Source organism: Hyposmocoma kahamanoa, unplaced genomic scaffold (genome assembly GCF_003589595.1).
Source record: "Hyposmocoma kahamanoa isolate Upper Pololo Valley unplaced genomic scaffold, ASM358959v1 86, whole genome shotgun sequence".
In the NCBI taxonomy this organism is placed as follows: Eukaryota; Metazoa; Arthropoda; class Insecta; order Lepidoptera; family Cosmopterigidae; genus Hyposmocoma; species Hyposmocoma kahamanoa.
In genome coordinates, this window is record NW_020654289.1 from 6,824,513 (window position 1) to 6,839,448 (window position 14,936).

The window sequence follows — 14,936 nt, forward strand, 5'->3', positions numbered from 1 at the left end:
AACGCGTGAACCGTTGTTTTGGTACTGTTACAAAAATTCAATTCTATTATATTATTCTATTCTACGAATATTCGACAATGTAAATTGAATCTTAGGATTCCGAGGTTTTATTTGGCTGTACAGTCGTTATAAACGGTTCAGGATATAAAAGAACATAATTATCTTGAGTATTTAACAAAAATATCGTATTGTTCCTCGTCCATTATGATAGACTTAAATGTATACACAAATTTCGATTTCACAAATATTGTTCAGAAAAGAAATTAGAAATCTCAGACGAGATTTTAAAATGCAAGTCATGATCTTCAAATTGTAACTTATAAAGAGATTTTTTTTAATACGACCCACAAAACATAAAATAATCTATCCACATCAGACCTGTGGATATAACAAATTCAAACGCACTGTGTATTAAATGCCACGCAAAAAGTTGAACAGGTATCGCTTGTTTAATAGCCACATTATAAAAAAATAACAATTAACAGAAGATTTTCCTTCATTTCGTATAATAATACCTATTCGATGTCTCTTTTCATCGTGTGATGTAAAGAGACTCCGACAATGGACGAACAATTAATAATTACAGTAAATTGCACAAGAGTATTTACAATTTAAACATAAGTGATAATTTAAAACAAAACGTGCTAAGTGAATAAAATTATTCAACAAGTATTGAGACAGAATAAAGCCAATGTGATTGATAATAAGTCAGAAATTCTCAAGTTACATAAGTTCATTTCTTGCAAGCAAATACTTCAATATATTAATGGAAATCGTTCACATATCCGATGTACCCGTAAATAAAATATTTAAAAAACATACTCGAACAGTGATATGATTTTATTAACAATTATATCAATACTCCACACTAAGTCGTCGAAGATATATTCTCCATTAGGTTTTGTATTGATATTTATTGAAGAGAATATGACATTATTGATCGTTAGGTAGAATTTACTTACAAGAACTATAACAAAAGAAAGCAAAGATTAAACAACTTGTTCCAGATAAATCAGATCCTAATGTACAGCATTTATATTATACAGGATTATTTATAAAATACTAACAACCTTGCAGGGCTATATTACTAACATCATAAACACAACTTTTGTTCCACGACTTTTAATAATTCATCAAATTTTACTTTCATACAAAAATAAATATATTTAAATTGATCGCTCTGTAATAAAATATCGCATAAACTCTATGCAGAACGAGAGTGGGAGTCGTCTTGGAGGACGCTTGCACGTTTGAACTTATTACCAAATACAGATCTACAAAGTGTCAGATGGTTTAACAACTTTTACAATTTTTGTAAAAAAAAAAGAACTTAAAAATTTACTTTTAGTAAATGTTCGTAATATAATACTGTGAGGTTGTTAGTAAGTATTTTAAAAATGACCCTGTTTATGTAAATCGAAATTTCAAATAAGTTGTCATTGTAATTCCATAATTAAATCTTTTTAGGAACTCAATAGTTATAACACCTACTGCTCCATGAATTTTTTTATACCAGCATCATTGTTGAACATCGAAAAATAAAATTTTACAAGCGCATTTATACTTTTTCTCATTCGAATGTTATCACTTTCATAGAAACTACGAAGCCGCTTACAAATTATTTACATAGTAATTAATTAGCGATTGGTGTCAATTCTGCAGTGCGTTTTACTATAATTAAAATTTATAATAAATATAACTAATATTCCTATCACATACGTTGAACGCTACACACTCAACATTGAAGTAGCCCTAGAGTCAGGGATTTTTTCCTGCTACACAGTTTCTGCTGCGCAGTTCAATATTTACCTATGGAGCGTGCGGTGAAACGTATTGCCGAAAGCATCTTTCTTCTTTTTCATAGCACTCTTGACAAAGCGGTCCTGGTCATCACGAAATACGTTTGCCAGGGGCTGATGTGCCTTGCCTCATGATATCTCGTCCTCTCTCTGTTGGTGGATTTTCTGGTGCAGTAATGCACAGCAGATTTAATTTAATAGGTCCATCGCTTGAGTGACCTACCGCGCAGTCTAGTGCCTTTTCCTCTGTCTTGTACGGCAAGACACTAAATAGCAAACATGAAAAATTCATGCGATAGCACGTAAGAAAAAAAAATTGTTCTGTGTGCGATAGCTACGTGAGATATATCCACGACTTGTATCAAAAGGATACGCTAAGACTACAACAAAAACAAGCTGAACATGAGGAGCAAAAACGCCTACTATGTTCAAATTCGCGCAATTGGATGAAAGCTATAGCCTAGCAGAGTACAAAACTAAGTTTAAATTAGAAACCACTGCAGAATTGTCACCATTATTATATAAAAATCTTACTACGAACCAGCGTCGTTCATATCATCCCAGTAATTCTGTTTCTTTAATATTCTAATAACTTATTGGGCTTGTGGAAAATAGCAAATCGTTACTTATTGAAAACCAACAGGGCGAGTGATTCAGCGTCCTGATTTTGATTCAAATCGGAAACGATCCGACCGCGTAGTCTCCAAATCAGATGGGTTTCTGAGCGAGAAGATGAACCTGATTCCTACTATAGCTTTCTAATTTGTGAGTTAAATCAACTATTGTTCCGATTAGAAATCTCCAAGTTTCCGATCAGCCAGTTGTGAATCGCAATTATGCGCCTCGACTCGGAAAAGACGTAGTTTCCGATCGGGAGAGGCAATCAAAATTAAGCTGCTGAAGACGTTCATGGTAAGGGTTGTTTAACACTGGATAAGCGGTGTGACCACGATTACTCGTGAAAAACAGGATACGTGCAAGTAGTTATCAGAGCGAGCATGTCATATCGGTTCCGAGTCGTCGTGCTAGTCATACACTCGCAAGACGCCAATGTAAAGCAGTCCAGTAGTCTATTCTATCATATTTGAAACAAGAACAAACCCGCATAGGAAATGAAACTATTTTTCCGGATTTAAATCGCGTATATTTGTTTTTTCAAACAAACCGACGTTTCGGGCCCTTTACTGGTCCCATGGTCACGGTTGACTGTAAATCCGGAAAAATAGTTTCATTTCCTATGTGTAACAATCGCGAAAACCTAAGAACTCGAAACAAACCCGCAAGTTAGATAACGAGATTCATCTAAATATTACGACAAGATTTGAATAACTAATATCCATCAAAGTACCGTGTTTATAATAATAAAATTCGCATATTTTGTGTTAGGAGAAATCAAATTATTTTAGAATTGTCTTGTCATAAGCTTATTGTACAGAGTTGTGTAGCGAGCGAGCATTCGAGCGAGGCTAAATTAAGGTTAATATTATTGCGGAGGTCAAGCAGGTGAACAATTTTCCTTGTAGTGATACAGTAACGAATTTTTGCTCCAAGTACAGTTATATCGAACAATTCACCAACGAAAAGAGGCAAAACTATTATGTATTTTAAAGTCCACTTTACGTAGGTGTGAATTGTTGCAAAATGTGATGCTTAATTTATTAAACACTTGACGCATAGGTACACCGCACGTAACGCAGCGCGACGCAGTAGTGCACAGGAAATTTACGACATATGCGGTTTAATTTTCGAACGGTGCTACTTTAATCTACTTCGTAGTAACCTACGTTAATCTGTCTTTACGATGGAGCTTCCTCGTGCGTAAATTTGCAAGCCCCCGAGTGAGGGGTACTGTTCCACCATACACTTTTACTCCATGGAACTAGGCTACATAGTCCGACCGAACGAACTTCGAACACAATGTAAGCTTCAATGTCAAGTTTAACTGGCTAGGTTAAACTATAGTCAGCAATTACTGCCGTAAATTATGGATTGGGTACTTTTCTTGTAACACAAAATGACGCAGAATGACGTAGAATTATTCTATTTTTCCATCGCTTTTTCTCTTGTTAACTCTGGTATAATTCAATGTATGGAAAGCTCAAACAACAATAACATGAACACTCGAACACGTGTAGTACAATAATAACTTTATTAAGTTACAAAATAAATGTTATTAATTATTTGGAGAAACCTTAATTTTTAAGACGATTTGCTGAAGCCCTTACGTGAATAATCTTTTCCCAAGTGTTTGATACTAGCTTACCCTGTCTATGAGGCGTATGTTACGACACTAGTTCGTCTAAAGCCTTATCTCTATTGAACTCATGCCTGGCGAGAGCCGTCGACACCTTGCCTTCGGAGAATCCTAAGTCCATCAGCTCGCCCATAATGAGAAGACCTTCGATTATCTGAAAAATATACAAATATTTTCGTTGAGTCGTTACAGAACTGGAGACTAAGACTAAAAAATCCATTATATCACTCATTAATGGCGGAGGCAGTCCTCCGTCGTCGAACGGTTACCATGCCGGACTGCCACGCAAGAGGTTTCGGGTTCGATACCAGGGCCGGGAGATATATTTTATGGCCTACATTTATTTCTCTCGTGAGTTTGGGTGTAATATGTGGTTGTCTATGTGTGCGTCCACGGCACTCGCGATACGTCATTATTAGGATTCCATTGCCGTAATGTATAAAAGCCTAACTTAAAGCTATAACTGTTTACACAAGATAAATAAAAATTTATTAATAATTAAAAATAGTACATTATCTGTTTCCCAGCTGCAATGAAAACATTGCTGTCATCAATGAATGCATGTCAGACCATTTGTCAGTGATTACAGTTCACCTTCACATTATCAAAACAATACCTACCCAAGTGTACATGCTCTAAACCAAGATATATTTTGAAAAGAAAAAAATTGTATTTATTCCTAAGGGCCCTGCACTCTTGAGATTACTAATTATCATATGGTAAAAAATCAGATTCACACCTAAATGGCTTGCTTGAATTAAGGTCTACCTCAAAAAAATTTAATATTAATAAATCGAAGAACTGACAAGCAAAGCCCACAAATGATGCAAAGTTGTTAGGTGAGTATTTTATGTAATGGAAAGGATGAAGTCTTACAACAAATTTAGCATATTTTGAAAACAGCTGGTTTTAAAATAAGTAAAGAATTAACTATTTTGATTTGACCAGCATTCCCGAAAAGCAGCAACAATTCAAGAATTCTTAGAATACTAAACTGTATTGGGCAGGCACAGGCTATGGCTATCTATGACTATGATGTTGAAGCTTTCCATAAACGTGGCCTGTGCAAGTGTCCGCTCACTGTACAGAAAGTTGGAAAAGTAATAGTACCATAAATATTCAAATGTAATCTGGAAATAATAAAAAGCTAACTACTGACTTTGCTAGCTTGTCCAAATTGTACGATTTTACTGTTACCTAGGCACTATTGTAATTATATAATTCAAATAATTTATATAATTTAAGTCTACTCAACCATTGAAGTTTGCTCAAACACCATTCACCATTCATCATGACACATTTATACAACTTTGTAAATTGTATTGTAATATGCAATAGAAAAATAAACAAAATCTTACCTTTTTATCATTATCTCCTACAAGCGTACACACTCTAGCAACCCTGTCTAGCGGGAAACCCATCCCATGTATTTTCTGGCACATATCTTGTAACTTAGGAGATAGCTTCTCAAAAGGATTTGGCAGATTCTCAGCTTTTCTTCTACTTCGTTTCTCCTCTTTCTTATCACTAGTTGAGGTGGAATGAGGGTTCAATTTAGGAGCAGGACTCGCATTATAAGACCTTTCATTGGCTCTCTGTTTTGCTGAAGCAATTTCTTCATTCAACTCCCTTACAATATCCGGGACACTTCGCGATCTGGACTTTGTTGTATTATTTGTATTAGAAGCTATGTTTTTATTCTCTTCCACTTTTTCAACATTCTGGTTCTGGTTCTGAATTGGATCATATGTATTAGGAGGGTATGCCATTGGTACATGAGAATAGTGGTAATAATATGGTTCAGGGATGTAATTCGTGCCATTTGGAATTTGACTGATTTCTCCAGTGTTTGATATCTGATTACCATAATAATTTGGGTCAGTTACCGGGTATGAGTTTGAAGGAACGTAATATTGATAGCTCGGCAAATACATGTTCATATTTTCCATTTGCATAGGATTATCACAGATATTGTCAGTTGGTACATAGTAACCATTAGATACAGGGTAGTGTTGTGGGGAATACATGACACTAGGGCCTTGGATGGATTGTTCCATGTATGAGTTAGGTAGATAGGTTACACCTTCTATTTGTGCCTGAGATGCACAATTAGGGATTGTGTACATCTGGTCCGTAGTGTATGCTCGCTGAGGATCGCAGCTAGTTGCAGATTCCCTCTGACTTTGCAGCACTTGTGCTAATAATTCCATATCATTTATTGTCTTCAATTCAACATTATCAAATGGGCTAGAGGTGTCATTCTCAAAATCTTTATATGTTAACGTATCTACATTACTGTAATGTGGTACTTTAGTGATTTTAGTATTCATCTTTAGTTCTTGCAGAGGATCTGGATCATCCAACAAGTTGCTCTGTGGATATCTGGCTTGGACTGGTATGGGTTGCAGGATATTGTGCTGAGGCTCTGCATTGCTGCAGGAAGGGTAACTAACATCCACAGCAGCTGAAGCTTCTGCAGTTTCAGGGCTATTGTCTTGTGTTGGAGAGTTATCACAGTTTTTATCAGTTTTCTCATCAGGTGACAGGGCACTGATCTCGTCTGTACTCGGGTACGACACCTCTGACACGCTCAGCTGCTTCAATTTCTCCTTAGCCTCGGCAGCCGCTATTTCATCCAGTTTCTTCTGTTTGGCTTCCTCCAATAGCTGTAAACGATGTCTCCTCTCGTTTTTCTTCGTTTCTTTCGCACTCCGAAGCTCCTTGAGTTTAGCGAGGACGTTCTTCTCGAAAGTAGCACAGTACTCGACGTTGTCGACAACATGCTGAGCCCGTGTTGGACACTCAATAACACTGTAAGGCAATTCTATTCTAGGCGGCCTTTTGTATTTTTCGGATATTTTAACGGGTACACCGTCCATATAATCCTGGAAATGTGACATATCAACGCACCTTATATGCGAAGATAAAGATATCAAACAATGAGACGACAAAGTTTGTTTGTAATGATTCTTTGCACTTTTAAGGTTACATCGTCCTCTAATAATAACTTCATCACTTGGCTGATCAAATTTGTAAAACTCATAGGAAAATCACAGGCTTCATAACATCTTCCATTATCACTGAAAAGAATTTACACAAATAAAAAACGAAATTATTTCGTGTGAAAATCTACGTGTATGACAGAAGTTGACAGTGAAGAATTTAATTTAGTGGTTTGTCAAAATATCGTGCTTATCACACTATAAAAAAAGTAATTTTATGAGGGAAACAAAGCTCAAAAGTATCATTTAAGAATAGAAAAATCATTTTCGCTCATTGTCAAGGACCCTAGTAGCTGCTGAAAAAAGCACATTATACTTGTCATATCCAATGTTACCATATTAATCACCGAAATAGATATCATACCGAATTATTATACCATAAAAAACTGTCATATGTATGGTGGTTTCTCGCATATTTAATTATGATAATATCAGTGAATATTATTCACTTTGTGAACTAAACCATGGAGGTTTATTGTGGAACACAATCAATTTGGAAACAAAACTTGTTTTGTTTTCTACTTACAAGCCTGTTGAAACTAATTTATAGGTGACTGGCCTAAAATGGAACACCTGAATTTGAAGCAGAAAAAAATAAATCACGTGTGCGCCTCTTTTAGCCGCCGCCAGATGTCGCCAGTGTTGCTTTATAAAAGTTATGGCGGATCTTTTCACAAATTTTTATAGATTTGCCGTAATTCGTAGGTAGATTTGTAATTATCGGCGTCGAAAATAATAGCTCGTTTAACTAACGGTGAGTGCCCGGCGACCCACGTCACCCTGCCACCACGGAGGACCAAATTCGCCAACGGGCGAGCGACACAGACTGACATTCGACAAATCGTCTCGGATTTCGGTGGCCCAGCGAACGGAGACGGAGCGAACCCTCGAAATTCGACGCCGTACTGCATCTCACTCGATCCACGCATAGCATGACGGAATAGCTGTCCGAGAAAGTCTGTCGCCAACGGACTCCACAGACGGGGAAGCAGGTCGGTAGCGGGGCTGAAGAGCCGGCGCGCCGAGCCAGCACTAACCTCGCTTACGGCGTAGGAGGCTCGGAAATGAACGAGGGTGCGCCGATGATGTACGGCGGTGGCGGCTGCGGTTACGGCGGCGCCGGCGTGTTCGTTCTAGCAGGACAGGAGCGGCAGTCGCGCCACTACCCGCTGGACGTGCTGCAGGTATTGGGCGGCGCCGCGCCCGCGCCTGCTAGTACGCGCCGCGCGCCACGCAAAGAGCGCCCACCGCGCGACCCTCGCGACGCCACGGCTTTCGGCTACGACTCGGACGATTCCAGTCTCTCCAGCAATGCCTCCGGATCAAACAAATCTAGCGAGAAGGGTATGTTCGTCATAACATAATCTACTACTTGATACCACAAGGTAATCTAACACTTTGCAGCTGTATTTGACATTTACCTTCCCAGCTATGCATATTTATGTCTGCTAACAAATGACATAATTCTAGAATCTGTTATAAAATTAATATGTGGGTAAGTTAATATTCAGAGTCAGCTCATGAACTTGGAAACTGTTTTGCTACTACCCTACTACTGTTATTGTCATTAGATCTAAATGTATGTACTTCTCTACAAGTGTGTACTCTCACAAGGGCTGAGTTTACTCTATATGCTTACAGGTATAAATTATGTCTACTTTCTAACCTATTTATAATGTAAAATTGCATATTATTATTTATAGTAAACTTTCATCACAATTTCTTTTGTTTATAACCCAAAATATTAAATATGGTATCAAAAAGTATGAATCCAACATTATGAAAGCATTATGAATCTTCAATGATCTTGATACTTCTTAAATTATTGTACTGATACTCAACTGGTAATATTTTGAGCATGTAATAACCAGTGTTAGGTAACAGCCTATCTAAACAATGTAACCTTGTCTCTGTGTAAATAGGTAAACAAACATTTCATTAATCCTGCCAAAACGTACAAATGGTGAATCTTTTCCACTACCCACACACTTGTAGTACTTTTCAATTTGTAACTTGATGTTATTTCAAATTGGAAATTGATTTGTTTAGTGAAATTTGATTTCTTTATTCAAATAGCCCTTTAAACTACAAATGCTTTGTTAACTTCTGTGCAATCACTTTGCTGTTTGTAGAATTTTTCAGAGCTGTCATTTACTTTCCTTGCTAAATATAGAGAGGGTAAGCTTGATACAAAAATGTAAAAGTATAAGATATCATCGATAATTCTGACACACACATCTTAGGTCCATTGGGAGGACTTCTTTTTCCTAATATCCAATGATAGACTATCTTACGATTGATGTATGGTTCAGAAGGCACGTCACGCAGCAGCGAGCGCGTGGGCAGCGCTGGAGGCGGGTGGGGCGGCTGGGGCGTGCGCGGCGGAGAGTGGCGCGGGCGACGCGAGCGTCGAGACACGCGACCAAGGCACCGCATCGCGCCAGAACGGTACCTCAACGCTGCATACCCCTTCCAAGTCAAATTCACGCCTGACGAGCTGCTCAATGGTGAGACTACTTACTACAACATTCACCCTTCATCTAGAATTATCTACTTTAAGACTTGCTTGTTGGCACATGACACAAAATTTAATATATTTTTATTTTTCGTCATCTGCTATCAATTCCTGGATCATCAACTGATTGTGCTAACTTGTTTGGAATAGAGTTCTGTGACGTGAGTCTGAACTCTACTCAATGCTCAAGTCAGGATTTGAGCAGACTTGAGTATGATTTCAAGCATTGGAAATACAACCCTAATGGACTTGAGTATGATTTTCCGTGTTCACTGCAATACTCAAGTCCTCAATACTCAAGTCCTGACTTGAGTATTGAGTAGAGTTCTGTAGTATGACCCTTAGTGTGTGTAATTGAGATAACCGACCGATGCTTATGGCTGCAGGATCTTGCCAACACATTTTTGTGCTGTGGTTATGAGTCTTTATGTCCTTCATATAATTTTCCCTGACCAACATTGAACTACAGTTTTTAGCGCACCATGTTGGAAACACTGCACAATCTTTAAATTAGGGGAGCTGGAGGAGCACCACAACTTCAATGAGTGTAATCATATTGGTTTCAGGACAGATTTATATGTATTGATCATACATTGTTTCATTTTAATGTACAGGATCAGAATGGGACACATTATCACAAGAAATTTGGGAGAAATTTGTCAAATCACAACAGACTGAGGAAACCTTTCGTAAAAAGATGAACCTCTGGCGATATCTCTACATAACAATAAAGGTCAGCAAAGCTTTTTTCATATATTTTCTGAACATTTCATGAAAAATTTTATTTTGCTGCGTATACCTCTTCAAATAAGTTTTGTTGTAATTGCCAAATATGACACGGAAATGAGGGGAATATAGATAGATTTTTTCTAGTCATATTATTTATAGTCAATTGTTTTATTTAAATTACATATTTATTACTTTCAGTTTGCTATTTTGTAATCATACTTTGCTCAATAAATTTATTATTTTATTATTGGAATGAGTAACTTAATACTTAAACAGAAAAATAATATTTACACAGTTGATTCAGAATTGAAATTATTTTTCGTTGTAACCCCATTAACAACAACATGTGAGATGATATTTAGTTTTCATCTTTTTATTCACCTATTGTGTCTATTTATTTATTACAATCCTATTGATTTGATATGGATGTGAAAGGCTGAGAACATAAAGTGCCAAATAATATTTTTTACTTCCAAGCATTTTAAAGAGGAGGATTAAGATTAAGGAGAATTTAAATGCATAATTAAGAGTAATTATGCATTTAAAATCAATCTTAGTCAAATAATATAATTATGTTAAATAAAAGACAAACAACGATAGAATGTAATGTCTTTTACCATTGCTTGATTTCATTCTGAAGTAGTTTTTGAAAACATCTAAATTCCAAAATATGGTCTTATGGTCCTTTACATACCTAAAGTATATTGTGTTATTTGTACCACCTAGTAAATGTCTAATTGTTGTTGCAGTCAATATTCCCGCGCTACGGGCTATACGTGGTGGGCTCGACTATGTCGGGCTTCGGGCTGGACTCGTCCGACATGGACCTGTGCCTATACGTGCGTCCCGTTGACAACCTCGAGCCGCGTGCGCACGCTCTCTTACACCTCAACTACATCCTCTCGTACATCAAGAGCTTCGACCCTAGTAAGTCTCTTAGCATCGCAATAAAAATAATGACGAATGATAGAGGCTAATTTAATTTCGTATAATAATAAAATAGAGGTGGGTAAATTGCGTTAACTCTTGGTTTACTTGCAAACTGCAGGAATTTGAACCAATTGGGTACAGGACCTTAAGTTGTGCCATGACCATTATGAATATCATGGGTCTTTTAGCTATGGTTAAAAACTGGGCTGACTGTTTCTGAATAAGTTCTATGTTTTTTTTTTATAAATCAAACAGCTTTAAAAAAAACCCTTAATGAAAAATAGGACTAAAAACATAGCCATCATTCTTCAATCGATTATATAAATCTTGTCGCTATTACGGGTAGCTTATTTGAGAAGAATATTGGGAACAGCCATTAAAAAAAATTGTCCTTATCTAATTAGAGGTACTGGAGTGAAGATGCTATTTAGAATTAATGTATGGCACTGTCGGCCTAGACGCGGAGCTAATCCAGGCGAAGGTGCCGATCCTGAAGTTTCGCGACGCACGCAACGGTCTACAGATCGATCTCAACTGCAACAACGTCGTCGGCATCCGAAACACCAATCTGCTCTACGGCTTTTCCACAAGTCAGTCTGTTTAATTAAGTTTATTTAATTTTAGTAGGATCTTTTCTATTGTCACAAGACAAGACTACGACGTGTTGACTACGGTCAATTAAATTTAACAAGGTATAACTTGCGCAAAGAGCAATTAACTAATAGTAGTTTGTGTGACTGTTACATAATGAAAGGAATGAAAATACGAGCATGGGTTTCATAAAAACATCTCACGAGTTTTTTAATGCCTAATTATGTACAGTTACATACACTGCTTTATCTACACACATATTATAAGCTCTGTGATATGTTCAGGAACCGCATGTTACGACTGGCGAATTGGCGGCAAATAAAGACTTTTGTCACGCATGTCACACAACCGTAGTTTTTATTTTTAATTCATAGATAAATTAGAATCGGCCCCAACTACCATATCGTTCGATATCAAGTAACTTGTGAAATTGTCAAAATTGTTTACTATTTCAATAGTAAACAATTCGAATAAAACTTCATTTCGACTTCGAATTGAGGTCAAATCAAATTGTTTTGTTTTTCAGAGATGTTCGAAATTTGAATGTAATAATAACATCGAAATAAAAACTCTTTCACAGATAAGAAATGTGTTCTAACAGTTTACCTTTATGCTGGTCGTAATTTGCGGTTTTTGAACACATTATAGAGAGTTTATGATATGTGTGTAGATAAAATAATATTTTGTCGAGCTAGTGTGTTTCGTGTTGACGCGCAGTCAGGCTTGCTTGGTCAGATGGACGGGAACGGGTGTTACGTTCGCAGTGGACTGGCGCGTGCGGCCGCTGGTGGCGCTGATGAAGCTGTGGGCGCAGGCGCACAACATCAACGACGCGCGGCAGCGGACGCTCTCGTCCTACTCGCTGACGCTGATGGTCATCCAGTTCCTGCAGTGTGAGTATCGCGGCCGCGTCGACGTCGCCGGCGACGAGCGGAGAATGACCACATGCGTTGCAGGCGGCACGGTGCCGGCGGTGCTGCCGCGCGTCTGGCAGGCGGGCTGCGGCGGCTGGGAAGCGCTGCGAGGCACCAACCGCTTCACCCTGGCCGAGCTGTTCCTGCACCTGCTGCGCTACTACGCCGAGTTCCCCTGGGACAAGATGGCGGTGTCGGTGCGGCTGGGCCGGCCCGTGGCCGTGGCCGAGTGCCGCTGCGCGCGCGCGCACAAGAACGACCCGCACCAGTGGAAGCTGCTGTGCGTGGAGGAGCCCTTCGACCTCACCAACACGGCGCGCTCCGTCTACGACCCCGACGAGTTCGAGCGCATCGTGCGCACCTTCCGCCTGGCGCACCAGCGCTTGGCCGCCACAAGGCGGCTGGCCGACGCCTGGCCGCAGCAGGCGCCGGCGGCGGCGCCCTTGCGATGATACCGCCTCTTTCTCTGTATATACTGTACAGTTCCAGGTCAGTCTCGCCTCGCTTCGATTCGATATTAAAAAAAATTACACACCTTTGAAAGGAACGTAATTTTCAGTCAGTGACATTTTATCATTAAAACCTATCTGAAGTCCACTAAGTGACAAATGGTCGAATATCCGTTTCAAATAGCAAAAGAGAGCAAAAAATTCTCTTTTAAGAACAGGTAAATTTAGTTAAAGTATTCGACTTATCGGAACTTACCCTAATGATGTATAGCTGAAATATTATTGAACAATTTCAATATTCTGAAACTGAAACATATTTTGTCACTTAGCCTCGTTTTACATGACAGACCGTAGCTATGCTGAGGTGGAGATGATTCTCTTGAAACTGGCGCTGGATTAACACAGGTGTTTGTGACGCAGGTTAAGTGGTACGGGAAAACGTGTCCGAGACCGGCTCTCGGCGCTTCCCAGTAAGGAAAGTGACGCGAAGGAGTGCGGACAAATCTGTAGGTGCTGTACGGCGTCTATCCGCCAATGCTGTATGAAATTGGCCAGCGGGCAGTCGCGCAAAATATTCCGCGCTATCGACCTCCTCGGGCTGTGATATGCGACTGATTCCCCTACAAATATGTTCTAGATATAGTGTTGACTCGTACTTAGCTGCGCCGTAGCCGGATCGCACGGCCATCGGGCGGACTCGCGACTTCCAGTTCCTAGCTGATGCAATTACTCTCCACTACCAAGACTAGTTTCGCGATTCATATTTCTACATACCGCAAATATATTTTAGACTTAATAGAACAAATGCCACTATGAAAAATTATATGTTTACATTCCATAGTGCCATATTGTCGAATGATTATTATTATTGGTATTGTTATTTGTAGTTGTAAGAATTGACAGTTTCTAAACGTGCATTGTGTTCTTGATAAGCTCCTCAGAGGCAGAGTGGTGAGTCGACTTCGGCCACCGCATACGAGGAACATATTGCATGTTTAGCAATGTTTCAATACCAAAGTACGACACTCGGGCTAGAAGGCAGAGAACCTTCGCTTTAGGCCACACATAGTCATATCAGTGCAACACGAGGTTTTCGTTCTACTGGCCGGAGTGTATCATGCATCCTTCGTTGTAGCATACAAGCTGCTAGCATATCTATGAGAAGCATACACAAGACTGAACTCGCTTGTATTGCAAATACTCCTACGAACAGTCAGTAGTTAAGTTGCTAGCTAATATCGATACTGCCTGAAATTAGAAACATTCAAATACAGAATGTTCTATATTGTTCCTTGTACATAATAGTGGTTGAACTCAATTAGAGTATCCCATGGATTTAATTTAGAGTCGAAGCGAATTATGCCTCACGATGCGTCCTACTCGTTTTTAACGTTTATATTGTTTGTAAGTTATTTAATTATGTACATAGTAAGGATGAAGAGAGAAAAAAAGATAAATATTGAATTGTTTTAGGGTCGTGAATATTTTATGTAAATAGTTTTGTTACGAGTAAAGAGTAAATGACAAAAAAATATATAAAAGTTAGACTATGTATGTGTATAGCGCCGTCTGGTGTATGCCTGGCGATGTAGAGCATGAACGCAGTTCTGGCCAGGCGATGGCGACTGTTGTGCGGGGGCACGGGGCGGCGGGCGGCGAGGGAAATTCGCTGTGATATTCATCGTGCGTGTGGCAACTCACTACGGCACGATGTTTTGAAAAGTAGTTACAAATTAAGATACGACGCAGTAAA

At 38.8% G+C, this 14,936-nt stretch overlaps 2 protein-coding genes across 8 annotated transcripts; one reads left to right on the plus strand and one right to left on the minus strand.

The window, feature by feature from the left end:
* Positions 1–3,049: 3,049 nt before the first annotated feature.
* Positions 3,050–8,162, minus strand: LOC113234662. The gene is made up of 3 exons (XM_026470074.1): positions 8,093–8,162; positions 5,412–7,133; positions 3,050–4,207 (listed from the first exon to the last, which is right to left on the minus strand). Exons 2-3 carry the CDS (start codon positions 6,951–6,953, stop codon positions 4,082–4,084), a joined length of 1,668 nt encoding a protein of 555 aa, XP_026325859.1. The 5' UTR covers positions 6,954–7,133; positions 8,093–8,162; the 3' UTR covers positions 3,050–4,081.
* On the plus strand, positions 7,668–14,553 carry LOC113234663 (poly(A) RNA polymerase gld-2 homolog A-like). Of its 7 annotated transcripts, none has more exons than XM_026470079.1 (8): positions 7,668–8,399; positions 9,368–9,562; positions 10,185–10,303; positions 11,049–11,226; positions 11,679–11,819; positions 12,585–12,713; positions 12,777–13,223; positions 13,604–14,553. In XM_026470079.1, exons 1-7 carry the CDS (start codon positions 8,120–8,122, stop codon positions 13,184–13,186), a joined length of 1,452 nt encoding a protein of 483 aa, XP_026325864.1. In that variant the 5' UTR covers positions 7,668–8,119; the 3' UTR covers positions 13,187–13,223; positions 13,604–14,553. The 7 variants fall into 7 exon arrangements, with proteins under 7 accessions (XP_026325864.1, XP_026325865.1, XP_026325866.1 ...); XM_026470080.1 differs by having other exon boundaries at positions 11,688–11,819; XM_026470081.1 differs by having other exon boundaries at positions 9,371–9,562; positions 11,688–11,819.
* The last annotated feature ends 383 nt before the right edge of the window (positions 14,554–14,936 follow it).

Coding starts and splice junctions, on each gene's coding strand:
- LOC113234662 (XM_026470074.1), bottom strand. CDS start 6,953: ATGTCACATTTCCAGGATTATATGGACGGTGTACCCGTTAAAATATCC. Junction 4,208..5,411: donor TAGGAGATAATGATAAAAAG/GTAAGATTTTGT, acceptor TATATTTTTCAG/ATAATCGAAGGTCTTCTCAT.
- LOC113234663 (XM_026470075.1), top strand. CDS start 8,120: ATGAACGAGGGTGCGCCGATGATGTACGGCGGTGGCGGCTGCGGTTAC. Junction 11,227..11,678: donor CATCAAGAGCTTCGACCCTA/GTAAGTCTCTTA, acceptor TGTATGGCACTG/TCGGCCTAGACGCGGAGCTA. Junction 11,820..12,584: donor GCTCTACGGCTTTTCCACAA/GTCAGTCTGTTT, acceptor TTACGTTCGCAG/TGGACTGGCGCGTGCGGCCG.